Raw genomic sequence first — 26,236 nt, 5'->3', positions numbered from 1 at the left:
TGGGGACATCAACCTATGCGACCGTATTGGGCGCCCTTTTTTACTTCGGTGTTGTATAACTTCGTTTCTGATGGACTAGTTAACGACCACCTCTAGGTCAAAAGTCGCCTCCAAATGAGACACTCGAAACCCCCATTTTTTTTTCTGTGCTCCTTTACAGCTTATGTATATGGCTATGCACTTGGGCGGTATAGACAACTAGTTCCGTTTTTCTTTACAATAGAATACCGTTAAAGTTATTGAAGATTGTGGTCTCCGGGTACATATTGTGAAGGACGTCGATCGAAAATGATCGAAGAGACCTATATGAATTCTATATGCAGATGACCAACTCAAATCCACTGAGGGGAAAGGACAAGAAGACATTTCCTGCAAAGCAAGGTCACCCTTCTGATAGAGTCACGTACCATAGTTATTTGTTGGTGACGCAAATGTTGTGAAGATATCGATTGAAAGTGTGAGAAAAAAAAAAGGGGTCTGAAATTATTCGAAGAGCACGTAGGGCCTGCTGATTCGACTGAGCCAACGAGAATCGAGGGCAAGGTTAATCAATAATCAAACATTTCTAATCAAATCGAACAATCAGCAAAGGTCAGTTCAATGTCGGGGTCGGGGTCATTCCTTTTGGGGTCCAAGAAAGGGAAGAACCAACGGTCTGTCCCCTGCAGATATCGCAATTTCCTATTAAATCCACGAATCTACGAAAGAAAAACGGATACAAAAAGGATGCATAGTTTTGACGTACGTGTCATGTAATAGAACGAAAAAGCGACGCTATTTCTAAACAAATTCAGTAGCCATTTTTGACATGGTTCTTTTTTTTTGGGGGGGGGGGGGTCCTTATGTAATAGCGCAGTGGTCAGATGATAATGCCGTTTAATTATGTATGGGGACAGCAAACACTGTAGCCCATATAGGTGACGAAATGTTATGTTGACACAAATGCGTATTGCGTAACAAAGAGAGGTTGTCCTACGAAGGCTTACGGCAGCTCAGAATCCCTCGGGTAAATTAAAATGATTGAATTTAATTAAAAAATGTGTCCTTTTTCGTTTTCGTCGTATGGCAGGTTACTTTAAATCTAATATTACTAATCATGTAATTAAAGTTGAGTTACGATTAAGAGTTTCAATTGGTTGCACTGTCGGGTATAGTTTTATAAATTTTGCAGCTATAAGAATCTTTGGGGGGAGCGTAAATCCTGTGCCCGCGTTCTCAATCATCCGCCTCTTTGTTATTCATCTAAGGTCGCTTTAAGAAATGGGTTGAAGAAGCGAGTAAGATGCGCACTACTTCAGGTAAGATATTTTAGGATTTGTTTTCTCTTCTTAGGATCTCTGTTTTTGCTAATTGTTCAAGTATCTTATTGAATTATTGAATTTATTTTTAAAATCTTTTGTTGCAAAACATACTAGAGAGCCGGACATGATTTAGTCCTATGATCAGACGGACCGTAATAAACTTCAGTTCAGAAATAAATCTTTTTAAATAATCGTAGAGCTAGAAAAGTCGATTGCAAAATATTTCGGAATGATTTAAAAAGGTCATCAAATCTCGACGACCCTTTTTCGAATTTTACGTTTAGGGTGCTCACTATATTCTGCATTTTTTTAGATTTAGAGAGAACACGCTTTTTACCATTTCTTCTGTTGTTGTTGATGGCTATGAACTTTTAACACAACAAATTGAAATAGCCAACAACAGGTAACAGATCTCCTTGCAACGATATTTGAAAAATAAAAGAAACAAAAACAATGCCATCTAGTGTTTAGTTTTGAAGTTTTTTTTTTAAACCCTTAAAGCTAAATAGGCATACACAGTTACACCTGTTCTTCATCTATTCACAGACATACCCACATGTATGGTCATAGCTAATGTTACTACTAGTTTTTACCGTAGCTATTATTTTAGCTTTATAACGCTAAAGTTTTCCGGTGGTAGATGTGGGCTTGGAAAAAAATAACTACGTCAATGGTGAGCCTCAGAAATAAAATTTGTTAGAAATTTATTTTGACCTGGCTCTGTTGTCTACAATGATTTTTGAAATGGCAAATACTGACTTAAAAATTTATTTGTTATTTAAATGCTTCACAATCGTCTCAGTCGGGTGGACCCGGCCATGGCGTAGCTTTTAAATCGTGGTCAGGTGGTGGGGCGGCAGTCCCTCGTAAATTACTTCGGATTCCAAAGGGTTTCAGGTGATATATCAAATATTCCAACACGTACATTTCGTTAGGGGAAACGTAGTGGAATGACACTGCTGTATCAGAGCAGCAGTCGAGCCCCTTGATTTATAGAAAATCAGACGTTAACATTCAAACATGCGGGAAATGGCAATATGGAAATGTGACTCGCCTCTTTAACTGGATAGTAAATATAAGTCCAAAACCAGAAATCTTTCGAAACGTGTCCTGGAACTAAATGATGTTCCGGCACAAACGGGAAAAATCGGCCTCTGCCATACGAATCACGGCTATCACCAGCTTTCACATCGAGATTGGCTAAACATTTACCTGGTATTCAAAGAGGGAAAACAAACAAATAAATAAAGGAATTTTATATTAAATAATTGTAAATTTTGAAAAACCCATTTCGACGTCTTCAGCACCGCCGGGATCTTCTCTACATATTTTCGAATCATTTAGTCCTTTTTCAACAAATCTTTTGGTCGCTTCTTTACTTAACACATAACCTGCATTTAAGACACAAAACCATTAAGATCATTTGGATACGTCCAATACGACGGCAGGATGAGGCAATATTTAAGTTCCTAATCTGGAAAACTAAACATAAATGTTAGACGTACCAGCACCACCACTGAAATATCCTTGTTTGACATAAGGTTTGAATTTATGTCCAAACGCTATCGGATCTGATGAATTGTAGCTCGACAGCATGTAGCGAAGATTCTCTAGCACAACGTAACTGTCAATCGACATACACAATTAGCACATTAAAAAACACTTGAATAAAATTTTTTTCATACGTGTCATCGTCGGCTTTCATGAACCAATCTGCCTGTTCTCTATAGTGTTCCCAAACGTAACGGTAGGCTTCGCGGGTCTTCCCCCAGAGATTTTCGCGACCTTCTCCGACAGGTAATGCCACGGCAGGTAACGTTTCATCTGTGTTGTTATAACGACCACATACATACACACACAAACAAATGTAAATGAACAATGTTTAAAAAAAAAAGATTAAATTTTGAAATTTGAACCTTCTTTAGAACTCATAAAAATGAGGATATTGCACCGTGTGCCCCAAGTGCGTTTGACGTGAATCGCCTTTTTCTCGTGGTTGTCAGGTCCCGTCATGACCCAGCACAACACGCGAACTTTTTCACGCAGCTCTCGTGCCAGCTCGTCTTCACCTTTAAAAATGTAAAGTCCTAGCTGTCATAATTTTTTTCCACGTTATGTACACTTGAATGACTTGTTTATCTTTGACGACAATGAAGTCGTGTCTAACAGCAGCGCCATCTCTGTTTCGATTTCTCAATTTTTTGTATTCGATAAATAATTGATGTAAATAGAGGCACGTAAAAGTACTGGGGATTGACTAACCAGCATGTGAGTCTTCGTGCTTGTCATGCACACCGAAATCACGCACAGGACCGTCAACGATTTCCATGTCCTCTTCATTATGGGCGTCACGGTGACCGTGGCCGTGACCGTGGGCATCATTAACTCCGTCTCCCGGAAAACGTGGTTGACTTGTCGGATAACCATACAAAAAAAGGTCAATTTTTTTAATCGTTATTGGTTAGTAAATTTTTGGTTAACTATTAATTTAGCTATTTGCAGTATGTTAAGGACCATTTCGAGGCAGAATGTTCAAGCTTATGAGACAAGTCGTTATTCCACTCATTCATACCACAATCATTTGTGGTAGACTAAATGATGGTGTTTACTCAGTTAGGATGTATTAGCGGTTGAAAAAGGATAGTTAACGTCACCGAGTGCCATTTTCGAACATTAGCTTACAACTGGGAGAAGGGCGAATATCTGGATAAGCGGATCGAATAGGAGATGTAAGCCAAGCAAAAGCCTAAAGTCATTCCTGCAGCCAGAGGTAAGACCGATGAGCGGCTTAAGAACCGCATCCTGGCAAAACTGAGGATAAGCCAAAGAAAAGAAATGAACATCACACCAAAATGAAAGCCAAAATTGAGCAGAATTTGGAACATGCAAAAGGTTTATCTTCCCCTTTGCTATCGTTTCTTAGTTAAATGAAATCGTTAGTTTACGTACATTGGACGTTGTAAGATTTATGTGATCATCATACATTTAAAAGGGCTACCCTACAGAAGGATGACTTTGCAAACGCAACAGTCAAATTTAACGAATTTTATCATTAAGCCTTAATTGCCTTAAGTGATGGTCTATCATATCACCTATCGCACATGCACCTTCCCCTGTATCTATCGATTACGCAAGCGCTCGTAGGGAAGTATGGGCCAGGGGATTTTAAATTTGGAAACTAGTTATCTTATGACAGAATGTTTTCAATTAGACTATTTTTTCAGAATGAAGCGCTTGTTATGAGCCTCTGATGCACCAAAGTCTTCTTTCTTTGTTCACTGTGTTCACTTCAAAGAGGACAACTGTCTGTATCCTCATTGTAGTATTTCTATGTGGGTGTATAGATTTTAACGGGCTCGCCTGGACCACCGGCAAAGCCCCATACACCTGCCCCCTTTTTGTTTGTCATAATCAAATACTGATATCGACCACATGTTACATCCAAAGCTAATTGCTACATTACATCCCCCCCCCCCCAGGCAAGTCCGTATAAGCCTGCCGAGAGTTCCTGTTTATTAAATGTGCCTCTACATGAAAAAATACATTATTGGAACGTTAATTTGTAATGTAAAATTCTGATGCATAAATGACGGTGTGCTATTGTCAGGTTTAAGTCTATTTTACGTACAATACGGGTTTATCACTGAAGTAAATTATGTTCGTGCAAAGTAAAAAAGCAGTGGTGAACCTCCCGATTTTAGGCCGTTATGCCGACATATCAGCAGCTGAATTCATGGCTACCAAAACAAAAATTTTATCAATTGAAAAGTATACCTTTAATTCGAGTCAGGAATGCAGACTTGTGTTGCGGAAAATGGTTTCCGGGTCCTAAACTTGTAATTCAACGCCAACCACTAGAACATGACACTAGAACGAAATGATGACTCAGACACGACCACTGGGATTTCAGAATGCACGGGGCTTAGACAAATGGTTAGTAACAAGACGAGGCCCTTTTCAAGTCAATTGTTCGTTATCATTTCAACGACTGGGTTGGATTAGATAAGCAGTTCTACGTTACCGTCGTTTTTTTCGTTTATTCTGTTATTGACAATTAGGCCATCTAGCGTCCTTAAGTTCCTCTAAAAGGGTCACCAAATAAATAGAACTGCCAACGTTATCCTTTCCCCTTGCAACTTGTTTAATGCTTTAGTAATATATTTCGATCAGTTTGTGTTGTCTGCCGTGCGCGCGTGATAAATAGCGGCTACGATAAATTAGCACGCACAAACACATTCAGTCATCGTAAAATGTAACGATAAACTAAAATACTAATTGCGAGATCGCAGAGAAAATTGCAGAAATTTATTTTGAATAAGCTCAGATTTCCATGATAATTTTTATATTCGCCATTTTCATTTTCATATCAATTGGGGGGACCTGGCCATGGCGTGGCTTTTAAATCTTGGTCCGGGGGTGGGGCGGCAGTGCCTTCTAAATTACTTCGGATTCCAAAGGGTTTCAGGTGATATATCAAATATTCCAGTACATACATGTCGTTAGGCGAAACGTAGTGGAATGAAACTGCCGTATCGGAACAGCAGGCAAGCCCCTTGGATTTTATAAGTTATATAAAAACAATTAACATTAGACACCTATTGTAAAGTGCTAGTTACAGAAAAATGGCTTGCCTCTTTAACTGGATAAAAAATGTACTTCCAAAACCAGAATTTTTTCGTAACGGGTCCTGGAAGTAAATGATCTTCCGGGACGAATGGGAAAAATCGACCTCTACCGTATGAGTCGCGGCTATCACCGGCTTTCACGTTTAGTTTGGCCAGACATCTTCCTGGAGTTATACGCAAGAGAAAAAAAAAATGGGTAATGATAATATTTTATTTAGAAGTGACAATAAAATGTTTACCCATTTCAACGTCCTCAGCACCTGCCTCATCCTTTTTACATTTTGCCGGATTTTTAAGTCCTTCTTCAACAAACCTTTTCGTAGCTTCTTTACTTAAGATATAGCCTGTATTTGAAACCATCAGGAACATTGAGTTAACAAAACATTTCGTCCAAAGCAATGGCTAGTTTTGTGTAGTCAATGATTGTTGCAAGGCCTACCTGCACCACCGCTGAAAAATCCTTGCTGGACGAAAGGTTTGAATTTGTGACCAAACGCAATGGGCTCCGACGCATTGTAAGCTGACAACATGTAGCGAAGATTCTCTAACACAACGTAACTGTGGACAGATACACATAATGGATCCGGAAACAAAAACATGGAATAAACTATTATTTTTTTTTCATACGTGTCATCGTCAGCTTTCATGAACCAATCTGCCTCTTCTTTATAATGTTCCCAAACGTAACGGTAGGCCTCGCGAGTCTTTCCCCAGAGTTTTTGGCGGCCTTCCTTGACGGGTAGTGCAACGGTAGGCAATGACTTATCTGTTATACGTGACGACATCGCAAGTTAAATGTAGACTGGCAACGTAAGCGCGACTAGAACACTTACCTTCTTTGGAGCTCATGAAAACGAGGATATTACACCGTTTTCCCCAAGTGCGTTTGACATGAATCGCTTTCTTCTCGTGGTTGTTGGGATTCGTCATGACCCAGCACAACACACGCACTTTTGCGTGCATCTCCCGTGCTACCTCGTCTTCACCTGTATAACAAGGTGAAGTCACAGCTAACACTTCTCCATTTAAACATAATTCACTCAAAACTAGTGGCAAAGTCATCTCTTTTGCAGATGGTTTTTTATCGGTTTAAACTTTGCGATTCTCAAATAACTGCTGTAAATTAGGCACATAGAGACATAAATAAAGGGTCATTTAAATGTTAAAGTTAACTAACCAGCGTGATAGTTTTCTTGCGTATCGTGCAAGCCAAAATCAAACGTAGGACCGGCAATGTTTTTCTTGGCCGTTTCGATATGGACGTCGCATATACCATGGCCGTGACCGTGGGAATCGTTGGTATCTTCCTCTGGTATGCGTGGCGTACTACGTACTTCTGTAAGACTAGGCGTACTAGAATGAAAATCAGATTATAAAAAATAAAAAGAATGAAAATAAAATGTAACAAATATAAAGGAGATTGATTCGCATTTTGAACGTCACGGATAAGGAATAACAAAGAAAGATTTGCAAAAAAATGTCAAATAAATAAAATGTTGACCGCCATTTAATCTTTTCCAATGTAAATAATCTATAATGATATTTAGTAGAGCTTTCAGTGTGGCGATTGATTTCATTGTAGGCTAATTCAAAAGCAGGTTAGTCTAAACAAAAATTAGTTTAAAAGCTTTAAAATAACCCGAAGATAGCCGAAGGATGTCATCGAATGCCATTTGCGAAAAAAAACAACAAAATAAACTTACATCTTGGTGAGGGACGGATGACTTGATACGCGAACCAAATCGAAGGTGTACGCCAGGCAAAAGCCAAAGGTTATTGCTGCAGTATGAGTTAACACCGTTGAGCGACTTAACGACCACATCCTGGCAAATAGAAGATAAGGACGAAAACAAATGAGGACGTCTCCAAACAAACCAACAGTTTAATGAAAATTCCTCTCACAAAAGGTATACAGTGCCAGTGCACTTATAGAACCGCCTAGCTATGGAATCGGCTCGATTATCGAACCGGTTTTTCTTTTTCGTTTTTCAACGACGCCATTGGCCGTATTTTAAACTAAATCCATCTTTCAATGAGTCTCTGTCGGAGGAGCTCCCGGAATTGTCTAAACTCCGTCAGGAGTTTTCTTGGTTTCGCTAGAGGTCTTCAGTGTTTCTTCAAGTTTGGGAAAAGTCCTTTTATCTTCTTGTTGATTTTAGTAAAAAGACAGTGTTAGTTATTGTCATCACTTTCTGCCTTATCCTGTGTCTGTGCTAATACTTACTAGTGTAACAGTATCTTGCAATTAAAATCCATAGAATATATTTAAACACACGATTAAAAACCCTTGTAAACTTGTTATCGCAGCGGTTCGAACGCGAAACTATATTTGCATTGCGAACACCATTACCCCTGTGACATACGCCTTTACATTCACATCCGTCTTCAATGTCATTGTTTTCTAGTTGCACGAAAGAAGTTTCCCAACGTCCGTACTTATAGAATGTTGCCACATTTACGTTGTCTCCTTGAAGTTAAAACGGGCTTCTTTACCAATAGATGGCTTTGGAAAACGAAAGCTCAAATTGGATGCTTTCTCGTAAACTTTGCATGGACGTGATCGGAAAAGACCGTTCTCGAACGGCCAGATGACTGTAAACATGGAGATAACTAAGGCTATAGTTTCTTATCTTCTTCTCTTACGATACTTCCTAGGAACAGCAGAGGAAAAGTTTTACCTTTTGACAAGATGTTAAATATATTTTCCTACTTCTTTTTTATAACTTCTGGCTAACACTAATTTAATTTTCAATCAACAATTACGTGTACCAGGAACAATTAGCAATAAATTAGCATTATAAGGATTTGAAATTTGTTGTGGTTCTACCACTCCTAACCATTCTTACCACTTCTACCACCGTTCTATTCTGCCGCCCTATAAACGTCAGCGTCTTTTTACAAATGATCACACATAATGTAACTAACCTGGGTTTCCTACTGGACTTTTAATGCGAAGATATCGATTTTAAGAATTTCCAATCGACAGGTAAGTCCCTGACACCTTCTCTTTCTGCTTGCCGTAATCCAAAAACTATCGTTGAACATATGGTCACAATGAAAGCTGACAGTGTTATTCCGTCCTACACATTCTGAAGCCTGCGGTACTAACTTTTTTTTCACTAAAATTTCACTTTACAGTTTACACGATAAAATAAATTGTAATGGTAAAACAAAGCTCCGGTGAATGTCGTACGATTTTACTGCGATGTCAGTTCAAGTTTAATTTAACAAACTAGTTTTTACTTAAAACAATTACCTTAGTCTTAGTGCAAACTGAACACAAGCAGTGAAGAACCAATCGATAGTCCCTTATGCCGGTATGCTATCAGCAATACGTGGCAGATAAAGAATAACTAGGATAAGCTTCATGTGTTTTTATACCAAATGACTGATATCTTGTAAAACACTGTGTGGCATTCGATAAGCAGCGTTACGTTATTTATTATTTTCTTTTTTTCATTTCTTTTTTCATTGACGGGTGGGCGACCATGGCGATCATGGGTCATTGCCATCTGGCGCCCTTAAATTCCCCGTAACGACTAACGAGTAACCACATAAATAGAACTGGCAAGTGGCAGTGTTAATTATTCACTTTTTTGTAACTAGCAAATTCTTGGATTTTGGAATCGAATTGATGTAATACACTACACGAATTAAAGTTTCAAGACGTAGTACTTGTAAGTTGTTTAGTTAACCTTGTGACGAACGAAAGATTAACCGCCGTCGTCAGGTGTTTGTTGAGACGCGCCATTTTGTTTTGGCCTCCAGCATTTATTGAAGCCAAACGTTTTAAGTAACCCATCCGCAAGTCGGTGCTGACCCAATGTGATTTCTGCCCAGTGCTCTGAATGTCGAAGAGAAGAGATTCGTTGATGAAAATTTGTTTTCTAATACTTTTCGTTACACGAGAAAGTCAGTTTTTTTAATTCTTCTCAACAACTTGGCTAGGGTAGTTAAAGTTGGGCTTTACCCCTTAACCTTTGTTTCTTGATTGCTTTCTTTCAGGTCTCCTGCATTTAATAATCAGGTGTTGAACATCACCAGATGAAGATGTTAGATGTGGTAATACATTTATTTTGTTATTTTGCCAATAATTTGTTTGTATGGCTGGTTTCGGCCATCAGTAGATATTTGTTACTACATGACTTTGCCAAGTCCTTATTGATGTGGAATTCAGACACTGTTATTTGTTTATTCCTATAGAATGATGAACCAGCAAGCAAACTACTAGTGGATGGAAAATTTCATTTAGAAGATGGAAGAACTTATCCCGTATTTACCCAGTATGGTACTGGCAAAGATAAAATCAATTGCAACATAAGTGATTTGTTAATACCAAGAAATACTAGAGATGCCCTCAAACATGTTGCAAGTCTTGGTCATCAGCACAGACTTCATGACAACATACTAGCAACCACAACACTTCGTAGTAATTTACTATACTTCAAGTAACAGCTTAAAAAACATTTACATTCCTGCTTTCTGTACTGTAAAAGAGTGTGTCAAAGAGTATGGCCTTGTCATCCGAGCCAATGACTCAGTTAGCATGGATGAAGATGAAACCCCACCAGGTATGTGCCCAAAGCTTTCAAGTCTAATTTTATTTGAATAGCTCACTAATGGATTTTTCTTTGTCATAGGATGTGAAGAACTACAATCTTGGTCCCACCCAACACATAAAATGTCTTCATGCCTGAAGTCCCATTGCAAATCAGTTTTGATTGGTGAAGCTTGCAACTAAAAACTTTTTTCATTTTTAAATAACACAAAGTTGTTTCAGGGCTCGAATACGTTGTGGAAGTAAATCCGGACCGTGACATGAGTTGCACATCTCATTCTTTCTACATTTGCTTGCTTTGTGAGAAACGTTCTGAAAATCTTGATAACATTTTGAAGCATATTCAGTCGTCAGCTCATCGCATTTTCTATTTGGCAAGTTCACGTAATATAGATTTTGTCATTCAAAATAATATTTTTTTTTTTTTTATTCTATACAGAAAAAATACTTTCCCCGAGCACACTCATTGTTTCTTCAAGCTGATTCGTGTGTAGAAAACTGGCCGCTCAAAATACATGAGTATTTAGAAACGATTGCCAGCAGAATTGAAACTTTCAACGGTCGCTTACAGATTTTATCGTGTCATCGTACTCAATGGGAAGTAAAATCTCAACTTTTTCGCATTAAAATTGGTCTTGGAACTCACTTCATGTAGGTATTTTCTTTAAGCTTGTTTAACTAAAGTTTTTACTTTAAATTCCGCAAAGAATTTCTGTTAGAATAAGTTTAATCACCAAAGAGCTAAGCTGTGGAATAGTTACGAGAACAACAGTACGTGTTATCTTCGATTTTTTTCCGTTCAATTTTTCCCGTTTCCTATTCAAGAGAGACGCCGGATTTGTTTTATGACGATATTGCCTCTCCATTTACTGAAACGAAATCCGGAAAACGTGCCAAGGACGGAAAACCCGAATTCTTTATAGCCCCGCGTTTAGGTTCTGGTAGTTAAACGAGGCAACTCACTAGCATCGGAAATCATTGTGTTTTTGTTACCATTTTTGTTTAAGGTTTGACAGATAATGCTAAAATGGAGAAAGCTGACCAATGTACGGTCCCCGTCGAAAAGGGTCGTGGAACAACAGCGATCGAAGAAGCTATCACTCTGTCATCAGATGAATCGATCTTGGAAACTGACAGGTATTTTCACTGCACTATTCGTTCACCTTTTTTTTTTGTGTTAATACTGGTTTGCTATTCCAAAGTGAAACGTGCGAAAGAAGTGTTGGTGTTGCGGCCCTTCGCGTCCCAAGCAGAACAGGTATATAGCTTTTTATCTAAATAAAATCAAGACATAATATTCTCCATTGAAGATAGCTGCAGAACCACGTGGCGCACAAAAGCGAGAGAAATGCTGCGGCCTAGGAATGTGCAAGGGAAGTCAATTTCAGTAGACAAGCAGGAATCGCCAGCGGAAATTCCCGTGTGTCAATCTGTAGAATGTGATGAAGTCGTCATAGTTGAAGAGCAAATCGTCCAAAAAGATATGAAATCTGCTTCGAACGCTCTTAATCGCTTCGTTTCACGTTCGATGTCAAGGTACTTTAACAAATAGTAAATGTTCATTTGAATAGTGACATCTCAGTTATGCTAATCCTGTAGACGTCATTCTCAATCCTCGAAGCGATTACGTTCAGTATGCAGTTCCATGAGTCGTGATACTCTTTCCAGGTCTCGATCTCGTTCTCCAAAGCGATTACGGTCAAGCCACTCTTCCGATGGACGCCCTCGGAACCACCACCGGTGCAATACTGATGTGCAACATTCATCGACGAGTAATGCCCGGTCCGAGTATGAGAAAGAACGCCACCAGGATTTAGTTAGACGAAGTGGTAGAGACCGTGAAAACCCGGAAAAACAGCGGAAAGAAAATAATAACAACAACAACAATAGAGCAAAAAAAGTAATGAACGAAATCCACTTGAGGAAAAAGGTTGAACAGAAATTAAATGCATTCAAAGAAGCAGTAAACCGCAAACAGCAAATTTACAAGGAGCGTCCACAAGACCATCCACGATACACCGTCGAGTGGGAAATGTTCTGGAAGAGACGGTTTTCTGAGCTCGAAAAACAAGGGAAAAATCCATACATGCATGACTTTAAGCGCGAGTGGTTCAAGTTTTGGTTCAAGCGAATGCAAGGACTGTACAAAAAGGAAATTGAGGCAAAGAAAACGGAATTAATGAGCAAGTACGGATTAGCCAATGACGAAACTGACCAAGATTACCCTCGTGAAGGCAACGCTTCCGATTCTAATAGTGACGGTCAGCGTCTGCTCCAATTTAGCTGGGAAAAAATCTCAAACGAAACTAAATCGACAGCTGATCTCAAAAAAGGATCGGATTCCGAAGGCTCAAAAATTAAGAATACCCCTCCAAATGTTCAACAGCCTATTAAAATTCCAGCCGTTGTTGACCATCCTCTCGTGTCACCCACTTTCGAAGAATTGCATATTCTTCACAAGTCCAAGGATATTTCAGTTGTCGGTGGCAGTACATCCCGTTCTGCAAGCAACCGGACTTCGTGCGACCCAACTTTGCTGCAAGTCCTGCGTATGCTGGTCGCGCTTGAGGACAGCCTGGGATCACTAGGCCCGAGCATTACGAAGTTGCTAACACGAGCCCTTTCAGCCGAACGCTGCCGAACGGGAAGTTCATCTGAATTCTTGCAAGAAAATGCTACGTTTGTTGTCGACTTGCTTGACACATCAAAGGAGAAATTAAAAGGCTTGCTTTGTGCTGGACTTTTGGATGGAGTTAAAGCCGCGGCAACCTCCCAGGCTGTCGAAAGTGTTACTCGTTTTCTAGAGCGATCGGTGCCACTTATACACTGTGGACAAACCACCAATAGGCCAGCATCCGTTGACATTGCATCGTTAATTCACAACTTACAAGAGGCTGGGCTCTTGCGTCCTATTCAATCGGCCACTGTCATTCCGGCGACGTTGTCATCCGTTCAACCTTCTAATATTGGCAACATGGAAGAAATACCTTCAAACGATTCTTCAAAGTTTATCACTGGAGTGCCTTCATTGTCAGCAGAAGATACAATAAGCAGCAACCCAGCTGATAAATCCGAATTTGGTTCTTTTGATCAGTTCACTGGCAAAGAGCTTAAAATCCTTATTGTGAATTTTCGCACATTGACCGCGTCCCAGAAACGCGATCTCATTCATTGCTTGCGTCACGTCGAAGAAACATATGCAGACAAGAACTCGATGTGTCAGAGTCAATCGGTGTCGTCGACTCCCGCATCCCCGTCGTCTCCGTCGCCACAAAAACATCGCGCGGACAAAAATGACAAACGTATTCATCCTCATTCACCAGAAGCCCGATATCCTTCCATTCTCAAAATGACGGGGCTGTCGTCTGACGATTTGGAGAATTATGGCATACCACTGAAGCAGCTCGACCCTATTCGTCCGTCAAGAAATCCGAATTTCACCAGAAAAACTGAGGAGCTAGTTGCATTGACAAACCCTCGTTCCCCGCGAATCAACAGTGTTCATCCGCAATCTCCTATTGGACAGTCACACCAGTGGACTCTGTCGGACGAGCGGAGCGGAACACTTACTCTAATGTCAGTAGAGAAGCAACCTACCCGTGAAGATAGGATTGAACCTAGTCCAGATCAGCCAATCTTGTGTACGTTCGAAAAACGAGAAGATGGAAGTTTCTGCAATGCTTTGTTAGATCCCAGGAGGAATCGAGCGCTCCAAGTGCAGAAGCCGTCACCAATGCCGGAACTATCGCATTCAACTGGCAGACCCAATGATCCCATTATAATACCCACCTCTCCTGTTTTGTCAAGGTGGTCGCAACAAAGTGGAATGAGACAATCGTCTGATTCCAGGCTCCCCAGCAGTTCTTCCAAAACCTTAAATCCTTTTTCAAACACCGGGAACCCTTACTGGTAAAGACGTGTCATTTGTTTAACCTTTTTATTCGATTCTCAGCAATATCGAATCATTTCCTAGTAATCTCAAGTTAATAATGTTCCCTGTTCCTTTGTCAACTCTTAAAAAATTGCTTTTGTTCCCCAACGCAGAAAGCGTTCTGTAAAACTGTTAATGAAATTTAGAAATGAAAATCCAGATGCGCCAAGTACCATTATTTCATGGTTTCGCTTTCATACATTGATTAATAACAATAAGGAAAAAAAAATCCTATTGTATGATGTTGGTACAGGAGGTTGCAGAAAAATGTGTCAGGTATGGCAAACAAAGCATAGGGAAAACTGCCAAATTTTTCTGCAAATAACTGTACCATAGTCTTAACGTTATTTTCTGTACATTGGTAACCGGAGAAATAGGGCGCTTTTTATCAGTTCCGACATACTACACCAAACATTTACGTGCTATCCCAAACTTTTAACTAGACTTCTAATTCGCATAGAAAGATTTTTTTCGCAAAGAAGAACATCTGCACTAGTTTTGTGGGGTGCAAATTATTCCTTAAGGTAGTATATTAAGTTGGAACAAAATTCAATCCGGTAGCTTTCTTGAGCGTTTGTCGGGTTCCTATTCAGTTCCTCCAAGCCAAATGTCCCCTTCATTTCAGCCTGAGAAATGTTTCCTAAATAGGGAGGCCCAAATACAGCGGTGCTTGCTGTATCTGACATTTTTTCTTGCTAACTTCTGTACCCTGTAGTTGTGCCTCGAACTCTTATTTATACTTAACATTTTGTGAAAACTACAAAAAAAATGAAAAATTTAGAGAAATATCATCGAACAGTGAGTAAGCAAAACATTTAAATACGATTGTCAGAATTTCGATAATAGTGTAATGAGTAAATCAATCGTCAGATCTTTTAATAATGAGAACTGGGTCAGCGGTGGTCTGGACCACTGTTGATGAACCGAACATTGAAGTTGCCACAAAATTGTCACCTGTTTCAACCATCTACCGGACAGTTGACGCAAAAACATAAGTTCTCTAAAAAGTCTTTTCTCCGAAATATCCACTTTCTCTGATAGGCATAAAAAAGTTCTCATTGACGTAGAGCCGTGCCCTTTAAAAGCAGACCGTTATAAAATCTAAGAGAAAATGTCAAAGATGACAGCAAGAAACAATAAAACTGTATATAGTTGTAAACTTTTCTTCCGTCTTGCTTCAGTGAAAGGCGGTCACAATTTACACTGACGTCACTCCATTTCCTGGAATCTCATTTCTATCTGACGCGCGTATGACTCGCTTGTGTTAATGCGTCAAGCATCGTGAAGTAATAGTCAGGTTTGGCAATTTAGTATTCAATTGCTTACTTGTATGTTTAACTACAGGAAATGCTTTCAACCTGTTGCTGAACCAGGAGACACAGGAGTGGTGCACAGAAATCTCGGTGTCCCAGCGGAAAACACCTGTACTGCTACGAACGATGACGTGACATGTTTACAAAGCATGCTGTACAGTTCAACATGGTCTCCGCGAGTTGACTCGACCGTTCGGGTTCCCAGCGGCACCCCCATTCTTGCGTTCTGATTGTCTCTCCAGCTCTGATGCCAGTGCCAGAAGTAGAAAGCTCATACTAAGAGCTATTCATTGAAATTAAAATAATTCATTTCAGACCGATAGTTTGTCCATTAATAAATATTTTATTTTTGGACGGTGTACGGGAGGAGGGGAAACTGAAAAACCGAAAACTTTGGGCCCTTCGTTAAGGCATTCTTTAGGCTTATTATATGTTATAAAGGTAATATCTAGCTTCCTTGTGTCACGAGAAATGTTTTGGTGGCCATTAAACAACAAAAATTTATCGAATTAGTTAAAGAAATACTAAATTACGAGCAACCAATCACAGTAGAGAAAACGGATGCCATTATTTTTAGGCGGAATTTTTAAAATTTCCATTCTGATCAACGTAAAAAAAGTTCAAAAACAGTTTTACGATTTCAAGTTTCTTATGGTATAGGATAATCGTTATTATAATACAAAAAGAAAAGAAAAGTTTTTTCATTTGGTTTATTTTCACATTCAAATATTTACAGTCTTACATTATTTTTACAACTACTTACATTATGATGGCTCACTAAAAACAAAAAAAATGCTTACCGTCGAGTCCAAGGGGTTGTGGTAAAAGATGTCAGTGTTGATTTTAGGAACGTTTTATGATTTTTGATTAGTAATTTTGTGATTTGAAAATTGAATTGTTTTGAAAATTAAAATCGATGCAGATGACAGGCAGACGGCACAAGCAGACGACACATCAACAGCTTGCTTTCTTTCTGTGGTGGTTGCCACTGGCATCAGAGCTGGAGAGCCAATCAGAACGCAAGAATGGGGGTGCCGCTGGGAACCCGAACGGTCGAGTCAACTCGCGGAGACCATGTTGGTACAGTTTCCTGCACAAAAAGGAGAACACCGATTTATTTTCAAAACGCCCTCTTTGGGTAAAATATATTAATTGTTTACCTTTTTTAAATAGGGGTAGGGCTGTTTTGGCGCAAAACCCCTATAAGTTGGGTTGGGTAATTTAAGTCTAGAAACCTTTTTCTAATGCCCCAGGTGTTATGAAAAATGTCTGAAAAAACTAGTGTATACTTTTTTTGTTAGACCCCTAAACCTCCTCCCCCAAGCTAAGATGAAAAATATCGCACCAATAACATTCTCAAATTCCACCCACATCTTAGGACAACATCGAAACGACAACGCGGGAAAAATTTTTGCTAATTGTCGGGATTGAACCAATGTTATCCGTGTCTAATCCGACCCTATACCACTGAGCTAGAACATCTTAAGACATTGTCTTATAGATATACATAATATAATTTATGTCATGGAGGCTGAAGGGGAAATTATTTTTACTTTTTTTAAGTCACATCATTTACAAACCATATTTGTGAATGACATGATATATAAAGTATATATATAAAGCCTTGAGCATCGACATCCCGCGTCGCAAGCCAATGAACACCGCTTATGCCCCATAATTACAACTCAAATCGGCAGCATGTAGCAGCTTTTTTTTGTGTTCATCCTCCATATCATCCTCCATATCTCCATATAGCCGAAAGTATAGACAAGCACAAGCAAAAGTAATAGCTGAGTGGAATAGAATCGGTTTCGGATACGGATTGCAGTGGTTCAACCCCGATATAAGGTGAAAATTTTTCCCCAGCGCTGTGAAGTTTATAATGACCTAAGCGGGAAAATTACAATGTGTCTATTCGATATTTTTCATTTTCGCCTGGGGCATGGGGGTTAGGGGTAAAACAAAAAAAGGGTATACACTACTTTTTCCAGACATTTTTCATAACACCTGGAGCATTAGAAAAAGGTGTCTAGACTTAAATTACCCAACCCAACTTATAGGGGTTTTGCACCCCCTATATGCGTTCAGTTGCTCTTTCCGATGTAATATCCCCGCACTGGGCTGCTGGGACCCCACGGCCGTTGTATTTTCGTGTAGTACTGTAGGAGTTTTGAAACTAACCCGTGTCACAGTTGTTAACTGTTAATATCTTTTGGTTCGTCAGATTTTGTTGATCTGCAGGTTGTTTTTGCGGTAAGTCAGCTTTCAGATTTGTTATCTAGAAGTAGACTGATTTGTAACGAAACTAATTTTTCCAGTCCAGACGTTTAGGCCCCACCCTTTTCTCTGCCTCATGTCGTGTAATGTGATTAGACTCTGTTAGCAAACAATGAAAAAGTAGTTTGAAACTAACGTGAAAAACTCAGCTTGCTTCAACCAATTTCTATAAATTACAGTTCGTGAATGAATAGAATCAACAGAATTTATTGGGCTTTCATGATATCACACATTAAATAGTGTTGTTCTTATCCGAATATCAGCGATAGCCAAAGGATAATGTTTACAGAAGAAATTTGGAATAAATAAGGTTCATTGCCTATCAGCAGAATATCAGACATAAAAATAAGATTGTAAAAGTCGATGGGATTTTTCAAATGCTTGCTATTACGTGCACAATGGCAGGCAAGGTTAATTCTGCTGCAGTTGCATTACACGAATTTCGTTTCTTTTACATTTTTATCCTCTTTACCTTACAGAAAACCACATTTACTATCACTGGACACTTATCTTGATGACTGTAAGGAAACGTGGTGAAAATAAGCTATCCTAATTATCCAAACTATCCTAGTTATCCTGCTTCCGCAGACGGTTATCCAGTATCCGCAACAAGTGGGTGACCCGGGCGTTCTTACTCCCCCAGTCGGTCTGCAACCTGCTCCAGGTGGGATATATCCATCAATTGCGCCATTCGCTCCTTCAGCAGTTGGGTATCAGCCACAACAACAACCAATGGAACCAGTAAGTTCATACTGTGACGACCACCACAAGAGATTACCCATATTAATCTTATGCAATTAAAGAATATTCCTACCGTGCATCCGGCTTCGCCGTTTGATGCTCGAGCCGATGCGGATGCTCTTCATAAGGCCATGAAAGGATTAGGCACTGATGAAAAGGCGCTCATCACCATACTGTGCCATAGAACTAGCAGTCAACGTGCTGAAATCAATAGAGCCTACAAATCAGGCTACGGAAAGGTAGGATTAAACAATTAAACAATCAAAATAATAAACAAATTGAACTCCTTTTTATGTCTCTTTCTTTCTATCAACCAGGATTTAGAGTCGAAATTGAAAAGCGAATTGAGTGGCGCGTTTGAGAAAGTAATGATTGCACTTTGTCTCCCATTGGCCGACTATATGGCTCGTGAAATGTACATAGCCATTAGTGGATTGGGTACTAATGAAGGGACGCTCGTTGAAATACTTTGCAGCGGGACTAATCAAGAGATCCGTGACATAAACGCAGCCTACGTAAGATGTAAGTATACTTACAATTAACCGCTATGTGTGAATTTGCTTCGAGAGGAACACAAAATTTAATCCATTACGTGTTTGAGCAGTGTACGGTCATCCTATGGAAAAGGACATCAAAGGCGACACCTCTGGCACCTTCAAAATGCTTCTCGTGTCGTTGGCACAGGTGGGTAATTTAAAATGCTGCTATCTTTCTAGTTGAATCTAATGTCTTAAAGCTCTGAAATTTGCATGCAGGGTCTAAGAGATGAGAACCAAGTGGTTGACGTAGCACAAGCCAAGGCGGATGCCCAACGTTTGTTCCAAGCCGGTACGTTTACATCACATTTACGCTTGCTCATTCCGTTCATTGGATTGTCATAGACTGTAGAATTAAAAAACTTACAATCATAGCACTCATTTGCAACTGCTGTTGTATCTAGGAGCGGCCAAATTGGGTACCGACGAAAGTGCTTTTAATTCAATTTTAGCGACTCGCAGTTGGGCTCACTTGCGCCAAGTAATGACTGAGTATCAAGCTATGCACGGCCACAGTTTGGAAAAGGCTGTAATTAGCGAGTTCTCAGCTAACGCGGAGAAGGGCCTTTTAGGAATATGTGAGTCTCGAAATTTAGATTTAAAAAAAAAATTCCTTCTTTGACACAAAATGATTTTTGTTTTTGGCGTTTAATTAGTGCAGTGTGCCGCAAATCGGCCGGGGTATTTTGCCCAGCGCCTGCATAACGCCATCGTAGGAATGGGCACAAAAGAGTAAGCATTACGGCAATGTCCAAATTGTGTTACATTAGCGACACTAATCAATATTTTGCCTTTCATCAGCCAAAATCTTATCCGCATTATTGTGAGTCGTTGCGACGTCGATCTAGGCAACATCAAACGAGAATACGAAAAATTATTCAAAAGAAGTCTCCATGCAGACGTTTCGGTACTTGCTAATCTTGTACTCTTTTTTAAGGCAGACTAATTTTGTCAATATTTACTTTTTTTTTTTTTCATTAGGGCGATACATCAGGGGATTATAAAAAGGCTCTTCTAGCTCTTCTTGGCTGATAAAGCATTCAGTTGCCAAAAATTGAAGACCAGTTCTCCTTAACTGTAGCTAACTTTTGATTGGTTTCATTTTGTAAAAATTACTTGCCTTTGTGATTTGGCTGTGATTACGTTACATCTATTATTGCGTGGCAATTGTCACGACACTGTTTTGCTTCCAAACTTTAATTCCGCAGCGTCCATTATTTCAATTGGCTTCTATACAATATGTCCATGTCTCATAGAAATCCAACATAGTTAATACAAGGGAAAAGATTATTAAATTGCTGTAAACATTTAAGCCGCGTTGGGAAGGCGTTAAAAGAAAACTCAAGGGAAATAGCTAAACTATAGGCTGGCATAGCACAGCCGTGCAATTTGGTGTATTTAATAATATCTTAGTACAGACAAATGAGACAATAAAGGCATGATACAAGGTTGTTGTGCTCTATAATCCCTAAGACAATTAGGTGCAAGGGTGCGGGGCACACACACTGTTTCCTCCGGATTGGGAGGTTGTGTGTCGCGCAATAACCACGCCTTTGAAGTTGTGTGGGTGAAAATTCGCTTATTTGATCAGAAAGCCGATCGCCTTCCATGTAAGTATGTAAGATTAAAAAGATGAGCGGCTTAAGAACCGCATGCTGGCAAAACTGAGGATAAGCCAAAGAACAGAAATGAACATCACACCAAAATGAAAGCCAAAATTGAGCAGAATATGCAGACAAGTACTCGATGTGTCAAAGTCAATCGGTGTTGTCGAGAAATTAGTTAAATCATAACATTAACTTGTCAAGGACTTTTGTGGTTAAATGCGCTGTATTCTCAAGATTATAAATTTATATGTTTTAAATAAGTTGAATTATTTTCAACAAAAAATAACTTCAAAATATTCCCGCATCTCCGTCGCCACAAACTCATCGCACGGACAAAAATGACAAACGTATTCATCCTCATTCCTCAGAAGCCCGATATCCTTCCATTCTCAACATGACGGGGCTGTCGTCTGACGATTTGGAGAATTACGGCGTACCACTGAACCAGCTCGACCCCACATCGTTCTACAAAATACTAAATTCCATATCATGACTGAAACAACCTAAATGGCGGCAAACCGAAAAAAATAAGGCTCGGCTTTCTACCAGTGAAGTGACACACGGTTCAGCAAGGTCAACGAGAATCAGGTTGACTCCTGATAAGTCAACCAAAATCGTTTCATCTACGTTTTATTCGTTACGTGTAATCAGTTGTCTAGTCTTTCTCAATCTCAACGAATGCTGGTACAGTACGTTGCAGAAAAATGTGACAGTTTTCCCTATGCGATGTTTGCTGTATCTGACTTTTTTCTTGCAAACTCCTGTACTTCGTAGTTGTGCCTCGAACTCTTATTTATATTTAATATTTTGTGAAAACTACAGAAAAATGAAAAATTTAGGGAAATACCATCGAACAGTGCGTAAGTCAGACATTTCAATGCCATTGTCAGAATTTCGAATAATAGTGTAACGAGAAAATCACCGTCAGAAATATTAATAATTAGAACTGGGTTAACGGTGGTCTGGACCACTGTTGAAAAAGTTAGACTTTTTCAATTGAACCTCAAAATTGAAGTTGCCACAAAATTGTCACATAGTTCAACCATCTACCGGAGTGTTGACGCAAAAACAGTTCTGTGAAAAGTCTTTTTTCGGAAATATCCACTTTCTCCGATCGGCATAAAAACAGTACTCATTGACGTAGAGCCGAGCCCTTTAAAAGCAGCCAGTAGTGAAATCTAAGAGAAAATGTCAAGAAATGACTGCAAGGAACAATAAAATTGTATGTAGTTGTAAATTTTTCTTCCGTCTTGCTTCAGTAAAAGGCGGTCACCAAGTTACACTGACGTCACTCCATTTCCGGGAATCTCATTTCTGTCTGACGCGCGTATAACTCGCTTGTGTTAATGCGTCAAGCAAAGTGAAGTAACAGTCAGGTTTGGCAATTTGGTATTCAATTGCTTACTTGTATGTTTAACTACAGGAAATGCTTTCAACCTGTTGCTGAACCAGCACACAGGAGTGCTGCACTGAATTTTCGGTATCCAGCGAAAAACGCGTGTACTGCTACGAACGGTGACGTGTCATATTTACGTAGCATGCTCAGTGTACGAATGCTGTAGCATTGAGCAATTCTAAAATAGGGACGCTCAGCGCTTGAGGCTGTCGCTGCTGCACGTATAACAGTGAGAATCTACACTCGTGGCGCTAGTTGAGGTTCACTGTTGGCCAGGCAATTTAGTTCAGTTGCTCTTTCTGCTGGAATTTCCCGACGGCCGTTTCATTTTTGTGTAGGACTGTAAGAGTGTAGAAAATAACCCTTGTGACAGTTGCTTACTGTTATCATCTTTTGATTTGTCTGATTTTGTTGATTTGCAGCTTGTTTGTAAGGTAAGTCAACTTTCAGATTTGTTGTCTAGAAGTAGACTTTGATTTGTAACCGAAACTTGTTTTTGTAGCCGCGACGTTTAGACCGCACCCTTTTCTCTGCCCCATATTGTGTAATGTACTCTGGTGGCAAAACATTAAAACGTAGTTTAAAGCTAGCTTGAAAAACTTTTGGCTTCCTTCAACCCATTTAGATAAAATTACTGGCGTTGGTGAATAGAATCAACAGAATTTATTGGGCTTGTCACGCATTAAGTAGTGTTCTTATCTGACTATCCGTGGACGACCTACAGCCAAGTAGAGCATAACCTGAAGTGAGTGCAAACAAGAGATAACCTTTGCATAAGAAGCTTGGAATAGGTAAAGCTCGTTGCCTGTCAGCGTAGTATCAACAATAAAGACTGATAACGATGATAATGATGAAAATGATTGTAAAAATCGTTGGATTTTCAAATGTTTGCTATCTTGTGGCAGGCAAAGTAAAATATGCTACAGTTGAATTACAGGAATTTCGTTTCTTTTACGTGTTTATCCTCTTTGTCTTACAGCTTTTCCCTTGCAGAAAGCAACATTTATTATCACTGGACACTTTTCTTGACGACTGTAAAGAAACGTGTTGGGAATGAGCTATCCTAATTATCCAAACTATCCTAGTTATCCTGCTTCCGCAGGCGGTTATCCAGCAGTACAACCGCAGCAGCCGTATCCTGGTTATCCTCCTCAGGTAAGTCTGTTTATGAGAAGCTTAATTGTGTTCTCTGTTGATTACAAAAATGGTAAATAGCGGGTATGTGGCGGTGCACATTCTGCATGCAAATTTAATGCCAAATTAAATATTCGCCGGAGTATCCGCATTTGTTTCCGGGAAACAAAAGAAATCTGGAGATCAAAACGCTGAAAGGAAGAAATGTTTGGTATTGCAGTCACGGGCATTTTTTTCTAACTTCCAACGAACGTATCCGAGCCCAATTAACAGTGACGTGGCTTTCATAGATAACTAAACTGCGTCGTGTAGCGCATTTAAAGTAATTGACATTTAACTGACTTTCGTCCTTCAAAAACTTTAGCCCGGCATTTATCCAGGATACCCGACTGACCAAACATCAGCGTATCCTGCTAGTCAGCCTGGTTATCCAAGCTACCCGCCCGCAAATAATCAATATCCACCAGCTGGCGGTCTCCCATATCCCGTGCAACCACAACAACCGTACTATCCCGCACCAGCTCCTGCCTACCCGCAGTATAGCGCGAGTGCTCCGCAACAAGTGGGTCACCCCCCAGTCGGTCTGCAACCTGCTCCAGGTGGGATATATCCATCAATTGCGCCATTCGCTCCTTCAGCAGTTGGGTATCAGCCACAACAACAACGAATGGAACCAGTAAGTTCATACTGTGACGACCACCACAAGAGATCACCCATATTAATCTTATGCAAATACAGAATATTCCTACCGTGCATCCGGCTTCGCCGTTTGATGCTCGAGCCGATGCGGATGCTCTTCATAAGGCCATGAAAGGATTAGGCACTGATGAAAAGGCGCTCATCACCATACTGTGCCATAGAACTAGCAGTCAACGTGCTGAAATCAATAGAGCCTACAAATCAGGCTACGGAAAGGTAGGATTAAACAATTAAACAATCAAAATAATAAACAAATTGAACTCCTTTTTATGTCTCTTTCTTTCTATCAACCAGGATTTAGAGTCGAAATTGAAAAGCGAATTGAGTGGCGCGTTTGAGAAAGTAATGATTGCACTTTGTCTCCCATTGGCCGACTATATGGCTCGTGAAATGTACATAGCCATTAGTGGATTGGGTACTAATGAAGGGACGCTCGTTGAAATACTTTGCAGCGGGACTAATCAAGAGATCCGTGACATAAACGCAGCCTACGTAAGATGTAAGTATACTTACAATTAACCGCTATGTGTGAATTTGCTTCGAGAGGAACACAAAATTTAATCCATTACGTGTTTGAGCAGTGTACGGTCATCCTATGGAAAAGGACATCAAAGGCGACACCTCTGGCACCTTCAAAATGCTTCTCGTGTCGTTGGCACAGGTGGATAATTTAAAATGCTGCTATCTTTCTAGTTGAATCTAATGTCTTAAAGCTCTGAAATTTGCATGCAGGGTCTAAGAGATGAGAACCAAGTGGTTGACGTAGCACAAGCCAAGGCGGATGCCCAACGTTTGTTCCAAGCCGGTACGTTTACATCACATTTACGCTTGCTCATTCCGTTCATTGGATTGTCATAGACTGTAGAATTAAAAAACTTACAATCATAGCACTCATTTGCAACTGCTGTTGTATCTAGGAGCGGCCAAATTGGGTACCGACGAAAGTGCTTTTAATTCAATTTTAGCGACTCGCAGTTGGGCTCACTTGCGCCAAGTAATGACTGAGTATCAAGCTATGCACGGCCACAGTTTGGAAAAGGCTGTAATTAGCGAGTTCTCAGCTAACGCGGAGAAGGGCCTTTTAGGAATATGTGAGTCTCGAAATTTAGATTTAAAAAAAAAATTCCTTCTTTGACACAAAATGATTTTTGTTTTTGGCGTTTAATTAGTGCAGTGTGCCGCAAATCGGCCGGGGTATTTTGCCCAGCGCCTGCATAACGCCATCGTAGGAATGGGCACAAAAGAGTAAGCATTACGGCAATGTCCAAATTGTGTTACATTAGCGACACTAATCAATATTTTGCCTTTCATCAGCCAAAATCTTATCCGCATTATTGTGAGTCGTTGCGACGTCGATCTAGGCAACATCAAACGAGAATACGAAAAATTATTCAAAAGAAGTCTCCATGCAGACGTTTCGGTACTTGCTATTCTTGTACTCTTTTTTAAGGCAGGCTAATTTGTCAATATTAACTATTTTTTTTTTTTTCATTAGGGCGATACATCAGGTGATTATAAAAAGGCTCTTCTAGCTCTTCTTGGCTGAAAAAGGATTTAGCTGCCAAAATCGAAAAACACTTCTTCTTAGCTGTAGCCTATTTTTTTTTATTGGTATCATTTTTTTTTTATTGAATTTATTTGGGGCCTGATTTGGTTGTGTAAACGTTAAATCTAGTTAGTTATAGGATGAGTTAAAGATTGGGTGTCAATTATCAAGACGTTTGCTTCCAAATTTTAAATGCATGGCATCCATTAAGTCAGTTAGCTTCTAAACTATATATCCCTGTTTCATAAGCTCCAATATGGTTACGTATAAGGGACAGAGTGATTGAATTGCTACTAACATTTAAGAGTTGAGACGACACTCAACTGAAATAGCACAGCCATGCAATTCGGTGTATTTAATATTATAATGGTACCTTAATAAAGGTACCGTTATAGGTAACTTAATAAGGTATAATACATCGTTGTTGACCTCCATAATTGTTAAATCCATTATGTGCAAGGACACGGGACACACATTGTTTACCTCCAAATTGGGAGGTGAACACAAGAACTACACTTTTGCAGATACGTGGCTAAAAATGCGCTTCATTTGATCAGAAAACCGATCGAAGT

General features: G+C 39.7%; 5 protein-coding genes across 7 annotated transcripts; 3 read left to right on the top strand and 2 right to left on the bottom strand.

Moving 5' to 3' along the window:
• Positions 1-1,988: 1,988 nt before the first annotated feature.
• On the bottom strand, positions 1,989-5,275 carry LOC130702856 (glycoprotein-N-acetylgalactosamine 3-beta-galactosyltransferase 1-like). The gene is made up of 9 exons (XM_057524466.2): positions 5,076-5,275; positions 3,984-4,112; positions 3,564-3,712; positions 3,218-3,370; positions 2,987-3,125; positions 2,807-2,925; positions 2,588-2,692; positions 2,356-2,513; positions 1,989-2,285 (listed from the first exon to the last, which is right to left on the bottom strand). Exons 2-9 carry the CDS (start codon positions 4,100-4,102, stop codon positions 2,100-2,102), a joined length of 1,128 nt encoding a protein of 375 aa, XP_057380449.1. The 5' UTR covers positions 4,103-4,112; positions 5,076-5,275; the 3' UTR covers positions 1,989-2,099.
• A 361-nt stretch (positions 5,276-5,636) lies between these two features.
• Positions 5,637-8,975, bottom strand: LOC130702855 (glycoprotein-N-acetylgalactosamine 3-beta-galactosyltransferase 1-like). Its single transcript, XM_057524464.2, has 9 exons — positions 8,852-8,975; positions 7,630-7,749; positions 7,104-7,279; positions 6,760-6,912; positions 6,554-6,692; positions 6,366-6,484; positions 6,166-6,270; positions 5,933-6,090; positions 5,637-5,853 (listed from the first exon to the last, which is right to left on the bottom strand). The coding sequence occupies exons 2-9, from the start codon at positions 7,746-7,748 to the stop codon at positions 5,668-5,670; spliced, it is 1,155 nt and encodes a 384-aa protein (XP_057380447.1). The 5' UTR covers position 7,749; positions 8,852-8,975; the 3' UTR covers positions 5,637-5,667.
• Positions 8,976-9,552: 577 nt separating this feature from the next.
• Positions 9,553-14,587, top strand: LOC130702849 (uncharacterized). Of its 2 annotated transcripts, none has more exons than XM_057524454.2 (12): positions 9,553-9,838; positions 9,932-9,988; positions 10,130-10,355; positions 10,423-10,497; positions 10,567-10,650; positions 10,707-10,858; positions 10,924-11,135; positions 11,310-11,425; positions 11,492-11,621; positions 11,687-11,742; positions 11,795-12,020; positions 12,084-14,587. In XM_057524454.2, exons 2-12 carry the CDS (start codon positions 9,971-9,973, stop codon positions 14,395-14,397), a joined length of 3,609 nt encoding a protein of 1,202 aa, XP_057380437.1. In that variant the 5' UTR covers positions 9,553-9,838; positions 9,932-9,970; the 3' UTR covers positions 14,398-14,587. The 2 variants fall into 2 exon arrangements, with proteins under 2 accessions (XP_057380437.1, XP_059351226.1); XM_059495243.1 differs by having other exon boundaries at positions 9,554-9,838; positions 11,310-11,419.
• A 3,917-nt stretch (positions 14,588-18,504) lies between these two features.
• Positions 18,505-20,577, top strand: LOC130702857 (annexin B9-like). Its single transcript, XM_057524467.1, has 10 exons — positions 18,505-18,525; positions 18,594-18,746; positions 18,809-18,985; positions 19,064-19,268; positions 19,351-19,430; positions 19,502-19,574; positions 19,687-19,860; positions 19,939-20,014; positions 20,084-20,189; positions 20,264-20,577. Exons 1-10 carry the CDS (start codon positions 18,520-18,522, stop codon positions 20,312-20,314), a joined length of 1,101 nt encoding a protein of 366 aa, XP_057380450.1. The 5' UTR covers positions 18,505-18,519; the 3' UTR covers positions 20,315-20,577.
• A 2,010-nt stretch (positions 20,578-22,587) lies between these two features.
• On the top strand, positions 22,588-26,101 carry LOC130702854 (annexin B9-like). 2 transcript variants are annotated; one of them, XM_057524462.2, is made up of 11 exons: positions 22,588-22,719; positions 23,265-23,440; positions 23,784-24,095; positions 24,158-24,334; positions 24,413-24,617; positions 24,700-24,779; positions 24,851-24,923; positions 25,036-25,209; positions 25,288-25,363; positions 25,433-25,538; positions 25,614-26,101. In XM_057524462.2, exons 2-11 carry the CDS (start codon positions 23,339-23,341, stop codon positions 25,662-25,664), a joined length of 1,356 nt encoding a protein of 451 aa, XP_057380445.1. In that variant the 5' UTR covers positions 22,588-22,719; positions 23,265-23,338; the 3' UTR covers positions 25,665-26,101. The 2 variants fall into 2 exon arrangements, with proteins under 2 accessions (XP_057380445.1, XP_057380446.1); XM_057524463.2 differs by having other exon boundaries at positions 22,622-22,719; positions 23,279-23,440.
• The last annotated feature ends 135 nt before the right edge of the window (positions 26,102-26,236 follow it).

This window comes from Daphnia carinata, chromosome 5 (assembly GCF_022539665.2).
Source record: "Daphnia carinata strain CSIRO-1 chromosome 5, CSIRO_AGI_Dcar_HiC_V3, whole genome shotgun sequence".
Taxonomy (NCBI): domain Eukaryota; kingdom Metazoa; phylum Arthropoda; class Branchiopoda; order Diplostraca; family Daphniidae; genus Daphnia; species Daphnia carinata.
Note: the sequence above shows the minus strand (reverse complement) of the source record. Positions and strands in the feature narration are given on the sequence as shown.

Coding starts and splice junctions, on each gene's coding strand:
- LOC130702854 (XM_057524462.2), top strand. CDS start 23,339: ATGAGCTATCCTAATTATCCAAACTATCCTAGTTATCCTGCTTCCGCA. Junction 25,364..25,432: donor GTAGGAATGGGCACAAAAGA/GTAAGCATTACG, acceptor GCCTTTCATCAG/CCAAAATCTTATCCGCATTA. Junction 25,539..25,613: donor GTCTCCATGCAGACGTTTCG/GTACTTGCTATT, acceptor TTTTTTCATTAG/GGCGATACATCAGGTGATTA.
- LOC130702856 (XM_057524466.2), bottom strand. CDS start 4,102: ATGCGGTTCTTAAGCCGCTCATCGGTCTTACCTCTGGCTGCAGGAATG. Junction 2,514..2,587: donor TGCTGAAGACGTCGAAATGG/GTTTTTCAAAAT, acceptor TTTGAATACCAG/GTAAATGTTTAGCCAATCTC. Junction 2,286..2,355: donor TTTACTATCCAGTTAAAGAG/GCGAGTCACATT, acceptor CTATAAATCAAG/GGGCTCGACTGCTGCTCTGA.
- LOC130702849 (XM_057524454.2), top strand. Junction 10,498..10,566: donor TGAAGATGAAACCCCACCAG/GTATGTGCCCAA, acceptor TCTTTGTCATAG/GATGTGAAGAACTACAATCT. Junction 10,859..10,923: donor CTCATCGCATTTTCTATTTG/GCAAGTTCACGT, acceptor TATTCTATACAG/AAAAAATACTTTCCCCGAGC.
- LOC130702857 (XM_057524467.1), top strand. Junction 19,269..19,350: donor AAACGCAGCCTACGTAAGAT/GTAAGTATACTT, acceptor GTGTTTGAGCAG/TGTACGGTCATCCTATGGAA. Junction 19,861..19,938: donor GAAGGGCCTTTTAGGAATAT/GTGAGTCTCGAA, acceptor GCGTTTAATTAG/TGCAGTGTGCCGCAAATCGG.
- LOC130702855 (XM_057524464.2), bottom strand. CDS start 7,748: ATGTGGTCGTTAAGTCGCTCAACGGTGTTAACTCATACTGCAGCAATA. Junction 6,913..7,103: donor GCAAGAAAACTATCACGCTG/GTTAGTTAACTT, acceptor CTTGTTATACAG/GTGAAGACGAGGTAGCACGG. Junction 6,693..6,759: donor TTTCATGAGCTCCAAAGAAG/GTAAGTGTTCTA, acceptor CACGTATAACAG/ATAAGTCATTGCCTACCGTT.